This window comes from Lissotriton helveticus, chromosome 12, assembly GCF_964261635.1.
Source record: "Lissotriton helveticus chromosome 12, aLisHel1.1, whole genome shotgun sequence".
NCBI classification, from domain to species: domain Eukaryota; kingdom Metazoa; phylum Chordata; class Amphibia; order Caudata; family Salamandridae; genus Lissotriton; species Lissotriton helveticus.
This window is the reverse complement of record NC_136073.1, coordinates 720,380,887-720,399,543: the sequence shown is the minus strand read 5'-3', so window position 1 is coordinate 720,399,543 and position 18,657 is coordinate 720,380,887. Positions and strand designations below refer to the sequence as shown.

At 44.0% G+C, this 18,657-nt stretch overlaps 1 protein-coding gene across 3 annotated transcripts in view; it reads right to left on the bottom strand.

The window, feature by feature from the left end:
• The window catches only part of ARHGEF11 (Rho guanine nucleotide exchange factor 11), an 883,046-nt gene that overhangs the window by 491,158 nt on the left and 373,231 nt on the right, over positions 1–18,657 (bottom strand). For all 3 annotated transcript variants that reach the window (XM_078670282.1, XM_078670280.1, XM_078670281.1), the window contains exons 6-8: positions 16,448–16,626; positions 8,404–8,475; positions 33–152 (exon numbers count right to left, since the gene is read on the bottom strand). In XM_078670282.1, the coding sequence (XP_078526408.1) occupies positions 33–152; positions 8,404–8,475; positions 16,448–16,626 (371 nt within the window). The remainder of the gene's footprint in view (positions 1–32; positions 153–8,403; positions 8,476–16,447; positions 16,627–18,657) is intronic.

Genomic DNA, 18,657 nt, shown 5'->3' with positions numbered 1-18,657 from the left:
CGGTTGAAACGGATGCAACTGGCATGCCCTACCATTGGTCCACTAGTTTCTTGTCGAATCTTGAGCTGGAGTTGATGTACTCGCCGCCGCGCGCCCTCAATTTGCTCTTCAATGAGAGCAGCAGGACTCCTGCTGTACACTTCACATAAACTCTATAGAGAAAAGATGAAAAAACAAAGCTGCTGCAAGCACATAAATGAGATATTCAGCTATGCTCAATCTGTTCTGCCCTAACTGCACGGCTTATTATGTATTCTCATAAATGCCTCCACATTTAAACTTTACCTAAAAAGAAGGCTCCCAAACTATAGCACCTGACCTTAATAAAAACTATTAACAAAAGAGCAGGTTACAGTCTCAGTAAAAAGGTTATTGAAAGCTTCTTGCTCACAAATGTACACTATTCTACTTGTAGCATCCCTCAGTGGCCTGTTGTAATATAAGACCAAGTGGTCATGCCATTTCCCGGGTTCTCACTTTTCCTATTAAAAAATAAATACAAATATTAAGACGAGAGAGTATGTAGGTGTTGGTGGCCTATGTGGATACACAGAAGAGGCTAACCAAAGAAAGACAATTTAAAAAGGGGCACTTATCTTGTTATTTTCCCTCATGATATACTGTCCATGGTTATAAATTCTAGAAGAGGAGGGTTGTAGGAACTAGACTTCAATAATGAGATTTGTGTATAGAAAATAGTTTTTGCTGAAGCTAGTGTGGCAAGATATTTGCAGATTTACTTGAATGGCACAATTGTTAAGATTGTTTGTTAGGTTCATTACACATGCAGTGATTTATATACTGCAGGATGACTGTTTAAGGGGCGAGTTACAATACAGAATATTTGGTTAATGCTGATAATTTCACAGTATGGCTCATAGGTCAAATTGTAAGATTAGGCATAATACCCACAATTCAGACAGAAAAAACAATGATACATGTTACTCCCAGGTATCATGAAATCAGATTCATTATGTATGTAATCTATGAAAGCTCTCAGAACAGAATTTAAATAACAGGAATATGTTCCCACTTATTCAAATAACAGTGACCAACTGTTCACAACAAAAATGAAGCATCAAAAGTATCTGTTCTGAGTTAAGGATTCAAACATTTAACTGTTCTACTCTTTAAAATCACCTTTAAAAAGTTAATCTCTGAATCATCGAACACTGCATGGAAAAAATTTGAAATTGTATAACAATTCTAGCACAATTTAAAAGGGCTAAATACCGTGGATGAAACACAGCACTGCCCAAAATAAAATAGTGAATAGTCAGCCCATCCTAAACTACCAGTGGTTAGGGACCTGAAGCAAATCCCTTTCTCAAGGTAATAGGGTTTTACATTTGTTACACAAATTATTTGCTGTAATGGACAAGTTACATACTGGGTAATGTCTAGACACAATCTAGACGCAGATTCCTTACCTTTGAACTTCCAGGCGTCAGTCTGGATCCGGAAGGTTGCACTTAGCAGTACCCCTGAGCGCCAGTAGGTGGCGTTGTTCGACTACACATGACATCGTCGTCGTCGTGATGTCCATGTCGTCAATATAACCGCCACTCTGGCGGGCTGACATCGGTACTTTTGTTGACTTTCCCGGCCTGAAGCACAGAGCTATGAAGTAATTGACCATGGTACGTTAAAAAGAAATTAGGGCCCAGAATGGGGATTAGCCCTGACACTAAAGGCATTTCCACAGTGAGGGAAGGATGGGTAGGTAGGTAAGGGATCCGCGGCTAGATCATGTCTCTACCAGATTAGGTGTTACTGAAGGTAAGTAACTTGTACAGCTGATAGAGACATCTAGCCGCAGATTACTTACCTTTGAACAGATACCCAAGTAATACCATCCCCGGAAGTGTGACTGCTGCTAAGCTTTAAACCAGGAAATCCAGCAAGACCCGAGGCCAAACAGGCCCTCCCTGCGAACCTGAGAGTCAAGGCAATAGTTTCTGGTGAATGTGTGCAGAGACGCCCACATGGCCGCCTGACAGATGTCAGAAATGGGAACACCATGCTGAAGGGCAGCGGTGGCTGGTTTTGCACTGGTGGAATGGGCCCTAAGGCCTTTGGGAGGCTGCTTCTGTGCCAAGGCATAATATATTTTAATACAGAGGATAACCCAGCATGATCTGGTCCTCTTTTGGACAGCACACCCCTTCTTTGCTCCCACATATCGTATGAAGAGTTGGTCATCCACTGGAATTCTTTCGTGCAAACAAGGTAGCGCTCTTTTTCGGTACAGACGGTGGAGACACCCCTCTACCTTGGAGGGATGCTAAGGTACATGGAAAGTAAGTAGAATAACTAACTGTCCCAGATGGAAGGGAGTTCCAACATTTTTTTTTTTATTTTTTTTTATGTAGCGCAAACTAGACCGGAGACATGGGGTATCAGAGCACCAGTTTCGTTAAAGGTGGACACATTCATTTTTGTTAGGCACGGGGAGATTAAGTGATTTGCCCAGAATCACAGGATGTTGAGCGTTGTTGCCAAGACTCGAACCTGGTTCCCCAACTTCAAGGCCGACCACTCTAGCCGAAAGGCTACATCCTCTCCAATGGGAAAAAAGGCTGCCCTAGTTCTCAGTATCACTTTTTTCCGGAAAAACTGTCAGGTAAGGAGGCTGTGAAGACAGTGCCTGCAGTTCGCTCAACGTCTTAGCTGAGGTAATTGCCACCAAAAAAGCTGTTTTGATGGTGAGCAACCGTACAGAACAGTTGTCCATTCGGCTCAAACGGTGCGCATTGGCAGGCGTATACCGTTTTCGTGGAGGGAAATCTAGCTGGGAAATCTTGGAGGTGAACATATCTAACCAAGTCTCTCCCCACTGCTGAAGGAGACCTTGTGCCACCTCCGGATGGAGATGCCACTCGTGATTCGCAACGCACCTTCGGCTGCGCTTGTCCACCCTGGTGTTCAGAGAACCGGCCAAGTGTTGAACCACCAGGAAAATGCCATTGTTCCAGCCAAGTCCAGAGACGGAAGGCCTCATGACAAAGAGTCCACAACCCCACTCCGCCCTGTGGGCAAGAGAAGAGGGGACTGCCATTGATCCAATTGCGGTCTGTTAGCCACCACTGCAGGTCTTTCGCAGTGCCTTCCGACATCTGAAGCAGATCAGTGAGATTTCCTCGATGTTGTGCCCATTGGAAGTTCAGATCCCCCTGCAAACCCTGCATGTGCCACCATACATGGTTCACTAGCAGGAGGCAGGAAGCCATTAGGCCCAACAGCCTCAGAGTCATTCTCACCTAAATCCAAGATAGAGGCTAAAACATTGGAATCATAGCCTGAATATACTGGACTCGCTGTTTAGAGAGGAAAAGCCTGAAACTGCCTGTGTCCAGAACTGCTCCTATGAAAGGGAGCCCCTGAGAGGGGGTCAGGTGTGACTTCGACATGTTGATAGTGAACCCCAGCGAATGCAGGAGGTTTGCCGTAGACTAGAGGTGGGAGACGACTGCTTGGGATGAGCCCTCCTTCAACAAACAGTCGTCAAGATAGGGGAAGACTGTAACCCTGATCTCTGCAGATGTGCTGTAACCACCGTCATCACCTTTGTGAACACCTGAGGAGTGCTGGTGAGGCCAAAGGGGAGCATTGCAAATGAAAAGTGCTCATGGGCCACCGTAAACCGCAGGTAGCGACAATGGGCAGGCTGGACGGAGAGATGAAAATAGGTATCCTGCAAGTCCAGCGCTACCATCCAGTCTCCCGGGTCCAGGGAAGACAGGACCTGAGCTAGGGTGAGCATCTTGAACTTCTCCTTTTTGAGGAGGTAGTTGAGGGCTCTGAGGTCTAGGATGGGACCAGAAAATAGCAGGAATAACAACCACAGCCTATTTCTGGTCAGGGAACACTCTCTATAGCTCCCTTGGCCAAGAGTGTCTTGACTTCCTTGTGGAGCAGAGCAAGATCACCCTCCATCAGCCGATAGTACACTGGAGGCATAGATGGAGGGGTAGTCTCGAAGGGGAGAGTGTAGCCCCTTCGGACTATTAGCAACACCCACCTGTCCAATGTGATGTTCCGCCAGTGGTGAAGATGATGGCGTACTCTGCCACATACTGCTCGTAAATGATCCTGGGGGATCGGACAAGGAAGGTTTTGTGGGGGAGGAGGGGATCGTGGCTTGGCTTGACTTCTGGCATCCCAACCCACGGGGTTGGAGTGAACCCCATCCACTGCCCTGCAGAGGCTGCTGAACTTGCAGGGCCTGCTGGCCTGAATAGGGTTGGCATGGTTGGTAGCCCCTTCCGTAGGCACGAAAGGAGCGAAAAGCAGATGCGGGCCGGGGAGTCCCATTGAGCCCCAAGGACTTGGCCATAGCCCGCGATTCCTTGAAACGCTCAAGGGCGGCATCTGCTTTGTCTCCAAAGAGACGGGAGCCATCAAAGGGCATGTCCTTAAGGTTAGCATGGACATCCCCCGAAAACCCAGATGTTCTCAGCCAGGTGTGGCGACGTACGGCCACCGTCATGGAAATTGCTCTGCCCAGCGAGTCTGTCATATCCAAGCCACGTCCGATTGCGAATATTGCTGCATCTCCCCCCTCTGAAACTGCTCGGGAGAGAAGGGCCCGGTCCTCCTCCGAGACCTTGGGCAGCACCTGAGCAACACTGTCCCATATCAAATGAGAACAAAGGCTCGAAAGGCATGCAGTGTTCACTGACCGCAATGCCAGACTGGCGGAAGAAAATATTTTCTTTCCAAAACTCTCTAGTCTCTTGGATACCGGGTGAGGAAGATGATGCGCCACGGGAAGTGGAAGCCTGGACCACTAAGGTTTGTGTGGTGGGGTGGTCGGTGAGGAAAACTTGGTCGCCTGGTGCATGGCGATGGTGGCGGGCAATCGCCCTAATCACAGGAGCCCCTGTGCTGGGCTTGGACCAGGTGCCCAGAAGGATGTCTGTTAAGACCTCATTGAAAGGCAGAAGGGGTTCCGAGCAGGAGAAACCAGGCTGCAGGACCTCTGTCAAGACATTAGTCTTGACTTCCACCGCAGGGAGCTGCAGGTCCAGGCCCTCCGCAGCCCTATGCACCACCATAGCAAATTATGCCCTCTTTTCTGTAGCCAGGTTAGGTGGAGACAGCATGCCAGAGTCCGGGGAGGTGTCCAGACCACTGGCATCACCCAGCTTCTCATACCAGTCCACATCTTATGGTAGCCAGATTTCTAAGGAATTCCGCTCCCCCTCCCAATCCTCCTCATCCATCCCTAACCCTTCAGAATAGGGCAGGTTGAACGGCATGGAGCTATACAGCTCCGTTGGCGCCGGTCTCAGTGTTGGAGGACACCTGACCGGCTCTGTGTCATCAGAAATGAGTATTGGGGAGCCGCCGCCAGTTGGTGCCGGCACGGTGCTGGGGGAAGGCCGATGCAGAAATGCGACTGGCGCCGGTCCGGACCCGGGAACGTGTCCAGTCAGAGGCCGTGGTGCGTGCGCCGGAGCCGAAGGCGTGGGACCCACGGGGACCCCTCAATCATTCGAGCCTGCGGGGCCTTAAGACATACCGGCAGGGTCAGGCCGGCCAAATATGGCGCACATGGCATCATAAAACTCCTTAAGCTGGACGGGGGTCACTCCCAGACCTAGAAAGGCAGGGAAACGCGGAGCCGACCCAGACACCCGCTACGCGGAGCGGGGCCTCGAATGCCGAGGTTCCTCTGCCGCGTTGCTTGAAGATGGGGCAAATTCGAAGCTTGCTTCAACTTATTATGATTCTTGTGATGCCTCTTACCTGACTTCGACAAAGAGGACTTCGATTCACCAGAGTGGTGCTCAGACATTCCTCTCGACCGAGACCTGGACCATGAAAGAGACAGACGAGCAAACCGGCGCGGTGCCAGACCACAGGCAGCTTTAGGGACCGCTCCCTCAAATCCTTTGGCGCCATGGCACAGCAATCGGAGCTCGACTTCAAGTCGTGGTCGCGCTCTAGGCACCAGAGGCACATACTAAGTGGGGGTCCGTGATTGACATGGAGAGGTGACAGGCGCAGCACAGTTTGAACCCCCGAGGTCTTCTTACTCTACATCCAACACACCAGAAGAAGTCGACAAAAAGTCGAAAAATGTCTGTCAAAATGGCTGGTGTGGAAAGAAAAGAACTGACGTCAGCGTTCGGGAGTGGCGGTTATACTGACAAAGCGGACGTCAAGTCGACGACATCACGCTGAGTCGACCAACGCTATCTATCTGCACTCAGAAAAATCTTCTGGATCCAGCCTGACACCTGGAAGTTCATAGCTAAGGAATCTGCAGCTAGAATGCTCTATCACATCATACATTTCTTTAAAAAGCAGGTAAAACATTGCTACTAAATTTAATCTATCATGATTACTAGGTATTAGCCAATCTGTGACATATTATGAAAAGGGTAGATCTATACTGCCATAGAACCAAAACAAGGATGCACAAGAAACTGACAGCAAATTGAAAAGTTCTATCTGGTTGATCATGCTCCTAGAAGTTCCGCTCAATGTAGACTAATTATTCTCTTGGAAGTCATATTTCTGAAGATTATTGATGCAGATCTTGCTTGCACTACTGTTGATAATCTGATTGCCCCAAACATTATTTGCCCTTTTGAGAAGAGACCCTCAAAACACAATATTCTTATTTATTTATGTGGTTTTATAGAGTGCACAAAGCTCCAATGGGTATCAACGTACTGTACCACTGTGGCCTGCTGTATGACAGGAGGAGGGGGTGCTAAGTAGGCATGTGAGTGAGTGATTACATACCAGAAGACATGCAAACAAACTTCTGGCAGAAAGAAAAATTAAAAAAGAAAAATTAAAGAAAAAGAAAAATTTAAATTTACATATAATCTGAAACTATAAATATTGGTATAAACAAGAAAAAATAAAATTTACATATAATCTGAAGCTATAAATATTGGTATACCATATTAAGGTGAATGGAGGTCAACCAAGCTTGCTAGGAGGGCAGTAGTTGCATGGGTGCAGGAATACATTGTAGCGATTATACAAATGTGTGGTTTCATTTTAAGATTCAACAAAGGGAAGTGTTGAAGTCTAAGCTGGTCCTGGACATTATAAAAAGGATGATTCTCAACCTTTTAGGAAACAAAATGAAGGACGGAGCTGATCCATACAAGACTCCAGAAGATAGATTATGCACCTTTTAGAGACTATTCTGAGTGCTGTGTGAGGATGTCAATATTTCTGTTCACTGTGTGACGGCCGGAGTTGGTGAGCGTGGAATGCTTCCTATGTAGGCCTGTAACTGTAGCTATATTCCACAAAGGGAGCATTCCGATTGGCTGACCAGTTTCTAATATTCTAAAGAGTGGCAAATGAAGATAATACCTCTAACTCCAATTAGAGCAACAAAACGTAGCATAGTGCCTAAAATGACATGTATCTTACTTGGAAATCGGTGGCAATGACAAAATTATTCCTCCAAAATCTGCCTATATTGAATATGTCCTTCTGGTTTTCCTTTGAAGATTAATAATCATAATTATGAAGCTGCACTGCTATTTTTTGGTGTCCTCTACAATCTGCCTCAATTAATTTTCAATTTATTGAGTCAGATCAAAAATAAAATCTTCCTTTTTAACACTTTCTTTATTGTACTGCCACATTCTGCTCCATAAAAAGTCACAAATGCCTAAGCTTCAGGCACCAGTTCAGCAAGCACAGACGGAGAGGCTGCTTCGAACCAGAAAAAAAGAGAAATCAGTGTCTTGCGGAACCATGCAAATTGATGCAGGAACCAATAACAAGAAAAATCTGGGTGTTACCATTGTGTTCCTACATCGCCTTTTTAAAGTTAAATGTACAAGACCCTACAATGAAAGGCACGACATAAGAGTGTGGATGCAGGAAGAACCTCTTGAATCAAATGTAAATATTGTGGACCTAGACAGTAGTCTCCAAACATTCTAACTCCAAAACTGCTCTTTAACAACTGCCCCACTGATGCTTACTAAGGCCAATATTACGAGTTGAGGTGGTATTTATTGCACTTGATAAATAACGATACCATGGGGTGGGTATGTTATTTATCGGGTGTGATAAGTAACACTTATTACGAGTTGTTGGGGAATAACATGCACATTTTGGTGTTTAATGCAGACATTTTAAAGCTTCCACTAATTATCAGATGCGCTAAATAACACGAAACTCTAGATTCAACCCCTGAGCAAACAGGTTTACGCAGGGGTCAGAAAGTAAAGACTCACTTGTATTCAGGCCCCAAGTTCTTTAAAGGTCTAGCCTAATTACACGCAATGCTGCATATGAGTGGTGTACTCGGTGTTAACTTACAAATGTGTTCTGATATAGACTTAAAATGCATGTAAAACGGTCTTTGGTTTTCCATATTTTTTGGCCACTAGAATACAACCTGTTTCCTTGGTATACCTGTAACTCTGTCTCCTCCTGTCGTAACATATTCCGCAGAATTTGAGAGGCATGCTTTTGAACTTCTGAATCCTAGGGAAGAAAACACACAAGAAAGGCAATAAAAATGTAACACAGGAGGCACGGTTAATAATCTTGGCTACTTCGAGGTGACCCATACCCAGCACCAAAACAGAGACCCTGTGTAGATCATCAAAATTAAATGGTTAGAAAGGGCTAGTGATAGAAAGTCACTTTGAATTCACATGGTAATAAAGGGTCATGTAACACAGAACAAAAAATTACTATACATTTCTTGTTACTGAAACACAGTGGTAGGAATAGGGAGGTTGAAGGGCTGATGGGACTAAAAATTTGAATTTGTAAATGAATAATCAAACACAGATGCATAAGTGCAGGGGCATCTGACCCAAATAAATATAGATCCCACTAGATGTAAGGATCATTGCCTCTCCGCTATGGACACACGTTATGTTATAAATGTATAGAATGCTTTTAGCACATGGGGCCTCCCCCCCCCCCCCCCCCCTCCACCCCCCACTACGAAACTCATGGAAACGGGACCTGGGTGCCCCAGATAATGCGGATAGGGGGAATCATTCTCTTTTCCCAGTCATTCTTGGCTTAAGGAAATATCAGTAATAATACCCCGTACCGGTCTCCACCTCGGGCAGCACCCCAATTGTTCCTTTAGTAAGCAAAGTCTTAAGCTCCTCTCAGTCTTGGAATAAAGAAATAACACCAAATACATGTCTCCACCTCAGGTAGCACCACAATCGTGCCCTTAGCAAGAAATTCTTAACCTCCCTGGGTAGGATAATAGTACGATCGACCAAAGGCATGGAAAAACCTAGGGAATATGGAGCTGAGCAACTACAAAAGGCAGGGTGTAACCAAACTGAAGAAACTAAAGCACGCCAGCTGACTAGGCACAATGGAATTCTGCGTCTTGCCCGTCTCAAATGGTAGCCAAAGAAAGGAACCAAAGCAGCACGTGGTGGTGTCAGAGTAAGACTAGGAGATCTGATGTGTTAGTGATCCTGAACCCCTACCACTATCTAGGCCATTGGAGTCACAAAAGGACAGGATTGTTTGCTGTTCCGACTGCAAGGTTTTCCCTTGATAGTAAGCAAGGTCCTCACAGAACGTTTGATATGAGTATATCCCAGAAGCAACAAGTACAGCAGCTGGAATAAGGATCTAGGAAGCACAAAGCGAATGCCCATGGAGTCAATTTGCTAGGCCTCCTTGCCTGGTGGTACAGTCGCATAGGCATTCAAACAGACACTACTATTAGGGGCATTTGCAATAAGGCTATCAGGGCCAATATGCTGTATCAAAAAGGTAAGATAACTAGGGGTAGGTCTTTGTCACTGTTTAATCTGTCAAAATATTGGCAGTGCCAAGCAAGGTCAGGAACATAATACAATAAGAGACTCCATCATGGCATCACTACATGAAAGCATGGGCTCAGAATCTGAAGTACAAATTAAAGTAGGAAACCGCTAATCCAAAACAAGCGCAGCTCCATGCAGCACCACCATAAAATATAAACCTTCCACAAGTAGGGCCAATAAGGGCCAGTTTAATTCTGTTGCAGGTGCTCCAACAAGCCCATTGACACTTTAGAGGTCAGGGTATAGCCAAGCTTCCATGTAATGAAGGGGGATCAAATTATCTGACACTTCACTTTCATCGTAGTTATGAAGAACACAATTTTGTTCCTAGAGAGTATAGGATTCAGATGTTGAGGCAGAACACGAGGAGGAAAGACATCCTAAACCTGAGGTTGTCCCTCAATTATGTAACAGCAGGAAATGGGGCGAATCCTCATTGATGTCGGCTCCGGATCAGTCAATAAAGTTAAAGTGTGATCCAATACCGGAGCCTCCAGAATTGGAACGGATGCAGAACTAACCCTCAGGGGGTGTGGAACTGGATGTGGATTAATGGGGTCGGTTCTCACAAGGGGAGGACCCACCAGTGGAAGAAAAACTGTTCACTCCAAATCCATGAGGCACGAAGGTGCACCAGAGCGACCCGGACCATTTTGGAAATTTGCAGTATGATTCTGTCAGAAATGTGGATTTTTTTACCAAAGTACCAGATTGGTGTACTACATTGGTTTTTAATTTATTGTTTTCACAGGTCCGTACTTAGATAGAAGTGCCTCACTGACTTCAGGGTGTAGGCCCGCTCTTCATCGGACCGGGTTTCAGAAGAACGTGGGGAGTCCAATGGTGAAGCATGGCACCTGGTGGTGTGTGAGGACATCCGGTCACATTTTTGTGTACATTTAGGAGCAGCCTGAAGTAACATGGGCATATTGCATAATGTATTAGATTAGGTAAAAATTTCAAAAGATTCCCTCAGGTGGCTTGTTTGTGTATAACAGTTTGTGGCTGGAGGCCAGCTCAGCCTTGAGGCCCTATAGTGTCTGGTTCCTACAGTCGATAATTTCCCGGTTTTTAGTGTATTGCTGACTCTATACCACACAGGAAGCAACAGAAAAACGTATAAGAACCACACCTGCGTTTTGACATCAATTAGTTCTCTTTCGATTTCCACACCCTGAGCCTGGAAGCGTGAACAAATGTTGGAAGCAGTGTGCTGATTACTAACATGGTACCTTTTTACACATTAAAAAGGCCAATCCACAGAACAGGGAGGAGGAGGGCAATGAGTAATCTGCAGTTTGATAAGAGTTTCCACCAGAAAGAGCATTACCGACGTTAAGCAACGTCTTGTTCTGATGGATGCTTCAACTCGCTGTTTGGGCACACTCCGAGTCATTTGCGGCTTGTGACGGCACTGCGTGACTGCAGGAAATTCTCCCAGGTATTGAGTGCCTGGGTTATCTCGTGATTCTTAAACTCAGCGGACTGGTGACGCTACCTCATATCTTTAGAGTGGAATACAGCTACATAAGGGTTTAAGGGCCATTGTTGGCCAAGCGGCAGTGGGCTAGGTCCCTGCCAGCCGGGTGTCTCACCTACAAGAGCTTACATCCCTCTCAGGAATATTGAATCCCCTATCCTGATGATGCCAAAAGGAACTTCTGGCTGAAACGCGAACACACCAGCGTCGACATGTTTAAAGGAGTCCCATCACGTAGAATTTTGCGAATAAAGTAAAGCGCCACCTGAATATTTTTTAAGGTGTTATCCCTCAGTCGCAATAGGGACTACCTTATAGTGTATTGCTCTGATTTAAGAGTGTACAGGCTGTTTGTTTTGTTCTCAGTAGGGGAACAAATGATTGATTTATTGGTTTTTTTGATATATGTATGTGTTTGATATATGTTGTATATATTGTATGTATTGTATATATGTAGTGTATCATATATATGAGTGATTTAATTATTTGTGTAATTATGTGTATATTGTGTATATATGTAAACTGTATATGTATTGGTTTGTTGTGACTATACTGTGTTTCTTTTCCCGTCACTTGTAACGTACACAAGCAGTAATAGCAGAAATTAATTTGTCTTCAATAAGAATAGAGATTAGCAGGGTAATTAATTGTACTCTGGCTGAAAATAAATGTTTTTGATTGATCCCTCTATACCATTCTTTTGTGATTTTACATCGTTTATGTTATTGCCCTGGTATATGAGGGTAATTTGGGCATGACCCCTAATATGTATAAACTCAACCCGCAGATAGGTCACCATAAAAAAGATAACAAAGCAGTACTTTGCAACGGGTGGGGGTGGGAGGGGAGGTGGGCCTGTGCAGTGGACGCAAATCAAAAATTCTTGCAGATCTAAGCAGGTAAAGTGCCCTTCTTGACCTCACTTTCAAGATAGTACTGCTCCACAAGCACATGCACCAACGTCCACAATGCAGCCTGGCATATATCAAGGTCAGACACCTCTGGTACCAAGGAAATAGGAGCAAACTTGGCCCTGGTGAAATGGCTCTCAGATCTTATGGTTAAAAGGCAGATATCGCTAAACTTTCCCTCCAGTAAGAACTGAACACTTGAATCACTACCCAAACTTAATGTCTGAAAATCACTCCAAGGCCTACAAGGTGCATGATTTCAAGGTTGTACTCTTATGAGTTCGGAAGGAAGTGACCAACGGCTACTGACCTAGTATAATAAGTTAGAGTGAAAATAGTGGGATTGATTTTAAATAGTTAAAGTGTTTACATTTTAAATATGTTGGTGATGAATGTCTGTATGTACATGTAAATAGAAATGTGGCCACAGGGTAATGTTGCATAATGTTATGATGCGCAATGTATAACTACGAAATACATTGAAAGATTCCCTATCTTTTTAAGGATAGAGTAAAACTTCAGGAAAGGAAGTTTTATATAGGAAAACATCAAGTAAATAGATAAAATGCTAAAAATTACTATTAAGAAGTTGCTAGAAATACGGACACCATGAAGACTCCCCTAGAACATATGGAGAAAAAAAACTTTCCTGGAGATCAGAATAGGTTATAGAAATATTGTAAAGAGTGGTTTAAGGCTGCCAGAAACACATGTATCCCTGGCCAAAAGAAGGGAGATTTGATGATAAAATATTAGAACATACTACCACGTACATTAAAAGTAAATATACAGGAGTTAAGTTTAGTTACAGAATTAAGAAGTCGTCTTAGCCTTGTTGCAAGTCTTTTGTGAGAAGCTTGAAAACTCTTTAAACACATCTTGTACCTTGTCTGCTCCCCCACCTCCATATGACCCTAAAACTAACTCTTACAAGGTAGTCAGTATGTATCCATCAACGCAGTTACAGGAAGCTGCAGTGGGATTTGAGAATGCAGAGGTTGTGGCTCCTCCACTATCTCCGAAGGTACCCCCCAGTGTTGCCCTACAGACATCAAGGCCAAAACACGCAAGTACTCCCAAACAACAAATAAGGGCTGGTGAGTCTCAGTTCTCCGGACAATTGGAAGCACAGTTCACATTACATTTGGGTCAGGTCTCACCCCAAGAGGTTAAAGACGAAGGTGAGGGCCAGGAGATGATGACGATCGGTCACTTAGCTCACCAGCAACGTCACATTTGTTACAAAAAAAGATACATAACAGGAAGAGTAGTCAAAGAGCGGGTGTCCACGCCACAACGGAAAGATGCAGATGACGCAAGGTGGAATGATTATGTAGACTACAGCGCCTTGATGCCCTCGGGTAACTGCTGCCCTTTATAAATTCAAAAATCTAATCAAAATTGTTAGGGCTGTTGGTATGATCTGATGGTCAGTAAATCGAGAAAAAGAGGAGGACTTTAAAAATATTCAGAATGTTCTGCCACCTTGGCAAAAGGAGAAAGGCAGCGTTATAATTACACAAGAGAACATTCGGAAAAGATTGTCATGAAGTGAAGATAGAAAAGATGAGAGAGATGCAGGGAGGGAAAGACATCGCAATAATGTATCAGAACGATTTCTGAAAAATTTAGGGAGGATGGCAGGCAGAATAGAATCAGTACATAGGTAAGCATGTGACATGGGTGAAATACTTTTATCTCAGGAGGCTAGAAGCCTCATCTACAAAAGTAGCACACGAGAAAGGCCCATCTTCGATCCTGATCAGAGAGATAGATCAGTGGGGTTGTCCAGTCACACTAATGTTTTTAAAGATAACTAGAGAAGAAGAGCAGGGTCGCTTTCTCTAATATTAGGAAACCCTGACCGACAGAGGGCGAGCAGCTATGGTTTCAGGGAACGCATGGCCAGCCATATCCCAGAAAAGATCTCGTGAGGCTACAGGGGAATTGACACTACGTCACAGACCAGTACAACAGCTTGGTGTTCAATCAGCTTCACGCTGCAATTACCTCTCTCCCAATGAGATAGTTGTCCAAGGAGAAAACAGTTGATATAATGTCGTACCCTATAAAGATAACTTAGCAGAGTGACCTTGAAGGCCTAGCCTTGCAGATGAGCCCATGGCAAAGAGAAGGGTCCTTTGATATACATCAAATGCTGTGGATTGTATCCTCTATGATGAGGGAGATCTAGACTGGGATTATCCGTATAAGCAACAGTCTGCGCGTATTGTAAAAGTATATCAGAAAGCATAATCCACAACATCCCTTTGCCCGCGTACATCAGAGGCCCATGATACATAAGGGTCATTAAGTTCCCTGGCCACAAATGGAAAAGTAAAACCTCAAAAGATTGTTTACACCACTTCCAGAGGGTTCAGGGAAATGGATTGGGACCTCTGAAAAACTAACTGTGGGCCCTAGAAATAGGGAACATAAAGTGTTTACTTAGCTCCCTTATAGGAGATGAGAATGACACATTCTTCCACAAAGCTGGAGTGAGAATTGCACCCTTCCTGATACAAGATGTGATGGGTCTCAATTTAACTTGGTTTGGGCAGTAGTCTGGGATCAGCTAAAGAAAATGAATCCTGATAGGCCAGACGTTGGGTCTCTCGTGGATCAATCAATGCAGCCAAATGAGGACCACACCCAATTCCTCACCAGGATGAAAGCGAAAAGGATTCTAGAAGTAGAAGTAGGCCAAGGTTGGGAAGCAAAAGGAGGAGTGCTGCGTTATTTTATAATGTCTTAAAGAAGGGGTTACCCACTGATGTACAGTATCATTTAGACAACATAGCGGCATTGTAAGTCAAACCTTGGGCTGAGATACAGGCACACAATACATTTTTGTGAGGGATGAAGTTGTGACACTGGTCAAAGGTGCCACCTGCCTTTGCACAAAATCCTTTGCAGTAAGTTTTCCAGTCATGTGACTGGGGAGAGCCACAGTGTGAGGAATCTGCGCTGAGAAATATACATCAGAAACATTAGTATTCCACTGAATCTATATTCTAAACGTTTTAATACAGATTAGATACAAAAAATGTATTTTTAGTGGGCATCCATTAAAATAATAAACTCCTCACGTTCCAAATCCATTTGTCCCCTTAGTGTTTAAGTGGTGCACCCTATTCACCTTTGCATTATGGGAAATGATTCAGTCCTCAAAACTCTTGTTCATAACTTCTCTGCCCTACTCTTTTGATCCTTTTTCCTTGAGACTTTGGGGCTACACCCAGAAATCGGATATGTGCTGACCAAACTTATTCTCTAAGAGCTCCACTTTCTTTTCCAAATACGAGGCAGCAGGGACAGCACAACCTTGAAAAGAAGAAACTGTTGCTTCTATTTGCTAAGTATTTCTCATTATGGAACTCTCCATGAAATTTCCCCCCCCCCATGGTATAAGATGCCTAGTGAAGTTAGGTCGGGGCACCCGGAGTTTATCCCCTTCAGCAACTGTACTGTCTGAGTCACAACCAATTCCTTAACAGGGAAATGTTATTTAAAATGACGTGGGCTGGATGACATACGGTTGCATTGAGCTGCCTCTGCAATCATTTCAAATGCAGTGACCACTTTGTGCATTTAGATTTGTCACAGCATATCACTTCCTTTAGCACGAGTCCTATTGTCAGTTTCAAAGCAGCACTGTCTCAGACAGGACTCTCAATGGGCTGCCCCACTGCTGGCAGGAAGCCAGGCCCCACTATTGCTGAAACTGGAGGTAAAGGAAGGCCACATCAGACCTCTCACAAGACCAGTCTTCACCTAAGACAAATGGCTAAGTCCCTGAAGGGTGATTTTTTTTGGATGGCTTATAGGATATCAATTTGATAAGAAGAATACATGCTTTTTTAGACTCTAACATGGCATTCTCATCAGTTAACACTTTTCACATTTGTCCTATGCAAAAATGGATATAAATGGCAAAATTATACTTTTTTGTGTACAAATGAGGTTTCGATATGTTGAAAAAAAACGAAAAGAATATATGCAATCTAAGAAGGTAAGCACTTAGGAGGACATGAATTAGTATCAACATCTTTATACTGTTCAGAGACCTTTAGACAACTGCATTCCATTCAAGTGTCAAGCGTGGCCAATGTAGAAGGAAAGCATGAAGTTCATAAAAAACAGTTTATTTTCGTTGACATTAGCTAGATTCTCCTCTTAACTATGTCCCAGGTGCGGGCAGTGTCTCCTTTAATAAAATCCCACGAGACAAGCTGCCAATCAAAAGCCTGTATTACCTGTAGTGGTTTGGGTCCTGTGATCCGCTGTGGTGGGGGCAGCGGAGGCGGAGGAGGTGGTGGCGGAGACGATTGAGCTCTCCGGTGGATCCCGGAGGCGCCAAATTCTTGAGGTAACCCAGACACCCCCAGGGACGGAGGAGGGGGGCCCAAAAGTGTCAGTGCAACATAAGCGCCGGCTGTTCAGGAGGAGGAGGAGAAGCAAATCTTAATTAAAAAATGACACTCCTAGAAAGAAATATTTCAGTACACACTGTAGCTGTGATGAAAAACAACTGAGACACGTAGTAGGCAAAGGTTCACCTGTCTAGTTTGAAAAGCAGCAAAAGGCAAAGCTAAACAAACGTGAACTCTGACCTCAAGAGTTCTGCTGTTAAACAGCCAGAATGAGAAAAAAAGAAAACATACATACATAATAAAGATTATAGTACCGCACAAGTGTTATTGTCATTTTTTTATCAGCAGATGTAATCTCTTGTGACAGAAGCCGTCAGTCTGTTTCAACTAGAAAATGTATATAATGGTCGGCGTGCTCTGACCTGTGCATGTTTGAGATTGTGTGCTTTTAAAGTTATACAGGCTTGATATATATATATATATATATATATATATATATATATATTCACACATTAAACAACGAGCGAGAGAGAGAGAGACCACATCAGCTCAAATAAATGTAACCCAATGATAAAATATTTAGAACAACACTTTTATTGTTAGCTATCCTACGATTAACCCACGTTTCACATAAAAACCCTTAAACAGGTTTTGCATTTCACAGGTCGCTGTTTGTGTTAAACAAAGGTCCTTAGTGTGGTTGTTTGTGTGTGTAGGGGGGTTGTGTGTGTGTGTTTTCACTGAAAAACCAAAGGTTCCATCAACATTATAGTTAGGAAATAGAATTTTTTTAAAACCTTAGAAATTCACTGCAAAAAAATACAAAGGTTACAGGGATGTTCTAGTTAGGCTCACATTTCACTCCTACAAAACCAGAGAAATTCAGCAGTTATAGTTACCTGAGCTAAATATAACTTCAGCTCCTGCAATGCACTGCTTATAACCTCACATACCACATCACTCATGACATGGTCAGTGACATCACTCATTACATCAACCAGTGAGAGCAAGTTTTTTCTAAGAGTTTATGTTTGTTAAACATATACAACAATCTATTAGAAAAGTTACATTAGTATACTAGGTGTACAACTAATGAGTGATAATATTTCTAACATATATCATGTGAGTGACTGTATGGGTGGGTGTCCGTATGTGGGTGGGTGTCCGTATGTGTGTGAGTGGCTGTATAGTAGTGTGAGTGGGTCTGTGAGTGGTTGTAAATGTGTTTGAGGGAGTGTGTAAGTAGCTGTATGGGTGAGTGAGTGGCTCTATGGGTAGGCAATGGGGTGTGAGAGTGCCCGTATATTTGAGTGGCTGGGTGGGTGTCTGAATGGCTGTAGGACTGGGTGTGTAAATGGTTTTATGGATGATTGAATGGGTGTTTGGTTAATTGAGCTCCTGTGTGAGTGGCTGTATTGGAGAATGTTACTCTGTGTGAATGACTGTATGGGTGAGTAAGCAAATGTGGGAGTGCTTGCATGGATGTGTGAATGGGTATGTAAGTGGTTGTGTGAGTGAGTGTCTGAGTGGTTGTATGGTTGAATGAGTGGCTGTGTTGACAGGCTGTGTGAGGGGCTGTATAAGTGAATATGTGGGTGTGTGAGTAGTTGTATGGATGAGTGTGTGACTATATAAGTGAGTGACTGGTTGTATGAGTAGCTGCATGGGTGGTTGAGTGAGTGAGAGGGTGTTTGGGTGCCTGTATAGGTGAGTGAGAGGGTGTGTGGGTGCCTGTATAGGTGAGTGAGGGGTGTGTTAGTGGCTGTACAGTTGAGTGAGTGGTTGCGTGAGTACTTGTATTGGTCTGTGAATGGGTGTGGATGATGTCATCAGTGATGTCATCAGTGACGTCACTGACCATGTCATGAATTATGTAATATGTGAAGTCATAAGCAGTGTAATCTTTGTTTTTTCAGTGAATGTCTACGGTTTTTTCCCCATTCTATTTCCTAACTATGGATACCCTTGAACGTCTCGTAAGCTTTAATTTTTTTAGTCAATTTCTAAGGTTTTTTAAATTTTATTTCAGAACTATAATGACCCTGTAACCTTTGAGAGTGTGTCTGTGAGTGGCTGTATGGGTGAGTGAGTGG